Source organism: Mizuhopecten yessoensis, unplaced genomic scaffold (genome assembly GCF_002113885.1).
Source record: "Mizuhopecten yessoensis strain PY_sf001 unplaced genomic scaffold, ASM211388v2 hete_36072666, whole genome shotgun sequence".
In the NCBI taxonomy this organism is placed as follows: Eukaryota; Metazoa; Mollusca; class Bivalvia; order Pectinida; family Pectinidae; genus Mizuhopecten; species Mizuhopecten yessoensis.
This window is the reverse complement of record NW_018483433.1, coordinates 1-1,853: the sequence shown is the minus strand read 5'-3', so window position 1 is coordinate 1,853 and position 1,853 is coordinate 1. Positions and strand designations below refer to the sequence as shown.

General features: G+C 36.7%; 1 protein-coding gene across 1 annotated transcript; it reads left to right on the top strand.

Moving 5' to 3' along the window:
• Window positions 1-239: 239 nt before the first annotated feature.
• Window positions 240-981, top strand: LOC110444249 (protein PHOTOPERIOD-INDEPENDENT EARLY FLOWERING 1-like; the record flags this gene model as incomplete). The annotated part of the gene is made up of 2 exons (XM_021488642.1): window positions 240-417; window positions 845-981. Coding segments are annotated over 2 exons (315 nt in total), but the record flags the coding sequence as incomplete, so codon positions are not given.
• Window positions 982-1,853: the final 872 nt, after the last annotated feature.

Genomic DNA, 1,853 nt, shown 5'->3' with positions numbered 1-1,853 from the left:
CCCTACTTCAAACTTAGATTAACACACAAAAACTGCACAAATTACACTAGTTTTTATGGTATATTAACAAAGATTTGTAGAAATGGACTAATGATCAACAGAGATATAGTCACAATAGCCATGTTATAGTTCCAGTGTATTGGGATTTGAAACCTTGTGGTATGAGCTTTTGTGAGTAGGCTCAAACCATGTGTTATTGTCTACATGTCGGGTAAACATGTGTGTATGTTCCTTTCCAGGTAAAGACCAAGGTGCCCTTCCTCATCAAGCATACACTGAGAGAGTACCAGCATGTTGGGTTAGACTGGCTGGCCACCATGTATGAAAAGCGTCTCAACGGAATCCTTGCTGATGAGATGGGTCTGGGCAAAACCATTCAGACCATAGCTCTTCTAGCCCACTTAGCCTGTGATAAAGGTAGTCTTAGTCACATAATCCTCTAGCAAAGTGTATAATTTTGTGGAGAGATATCATTTTACACAAATGTTAGCTATTAAAGACTCCACCACTCATAAATTATCAGAAGTTCCTCCCAGCCCACCAAATATTCATGTGTGGAATAACTATTATGTTGTAATTTTTTGTAAAGAGTGTATTGTTCATTGCTTGTTTGTTACACATTCCTTTAAGTAACTTGGTTTAAAGCAACCTAATGGACTTAATGAAATATCTGTAATTGCCTTTCAGACAAGTTCATTATTATTACTTTTTTAATGTTTTGCAACAACTTTGTTACAAATAGTAATGAAAAACAAAAATGAGTAAGGAAATGAATTCTTCCCAGCTTAAGGTGCAAGTTTTCCTTTAGAGTTGGCAGAAATGTATAACAAGACATCTGTTGTAGGTATCTGGGGCCCACACTTGATCGTTGTGCCCACCAGTGTGATGCTGAACTGGGAGATGGAAATCAAGAAGTGGTGTCCGGCCTTCAAGATCCTCACCTACTATGGCAATCAGAAGGAGAGGAAACTGAAGCGACAGGTATCTACCCAGTGTTTCTGCAGAATTTTAACTTAAATGAATAGCACTTCATTTTTTTAACAAGTGGTGTGTTCATGATCATTTTTATAACAAGTGGTGTGTTCATGATGAAGATGTGCATACAGGAACATACAAGACAAAATTTAAGTGGCAAAAGCATCTTTCTCAAGAAACTACTTTATATGATATTTTGAAATTGACATGGGCATGTTGTATTATGCTCGACAACATTTCTGTCCTACACCAAAATAAAAGGGTCTGTTATAATCTGCTTGAAATTTCATTGATAAGAAATTTATGCTTGTGAAAGAGCTATTCTGACCTGGAGCGTACTGCTTTCCTGTGACAGGGTTTGTTTTTATTTGGTATGTAATGAACAAACTTTATGCAGCTGTAAAATTGCAAGAAAAGTAAACTTGAATTATTACAATTAATGCAGTTCTTTATGAAACATTCTTTTTGTACGCCCGTCAAATGACAGGATGTGTTATGTTAAAAGTCCTTGAAAACTTTTTTTGGCCTTGAAACTCCTTGAATTTAGCTAGAGGGCCTTGAAAAGTCCTTGATTATTACATTTTCAACAATTTCGAATGTTAACTGCGTCTCATATAAATATATAAAAAAAATCGTTAATTTTCGCAAACTTGATGCTATCATTCTGATTATCGGCGTCGTTGGGTTAAAAGTTTTGGGTTCCGATCCGGGGCTTTAGTCACCACCACTGCGTGATTGAAGGGAGGTAATTCATGATGCGCAGTGTATATATATACATCCGTCTGTTGATTCAATGTGGGTGAGTCATGATCATAATTACTTAGTAATCGTTATATATACAACAGGAAGTGGGAGGGGACTTAACTGGGCCAGGGAAG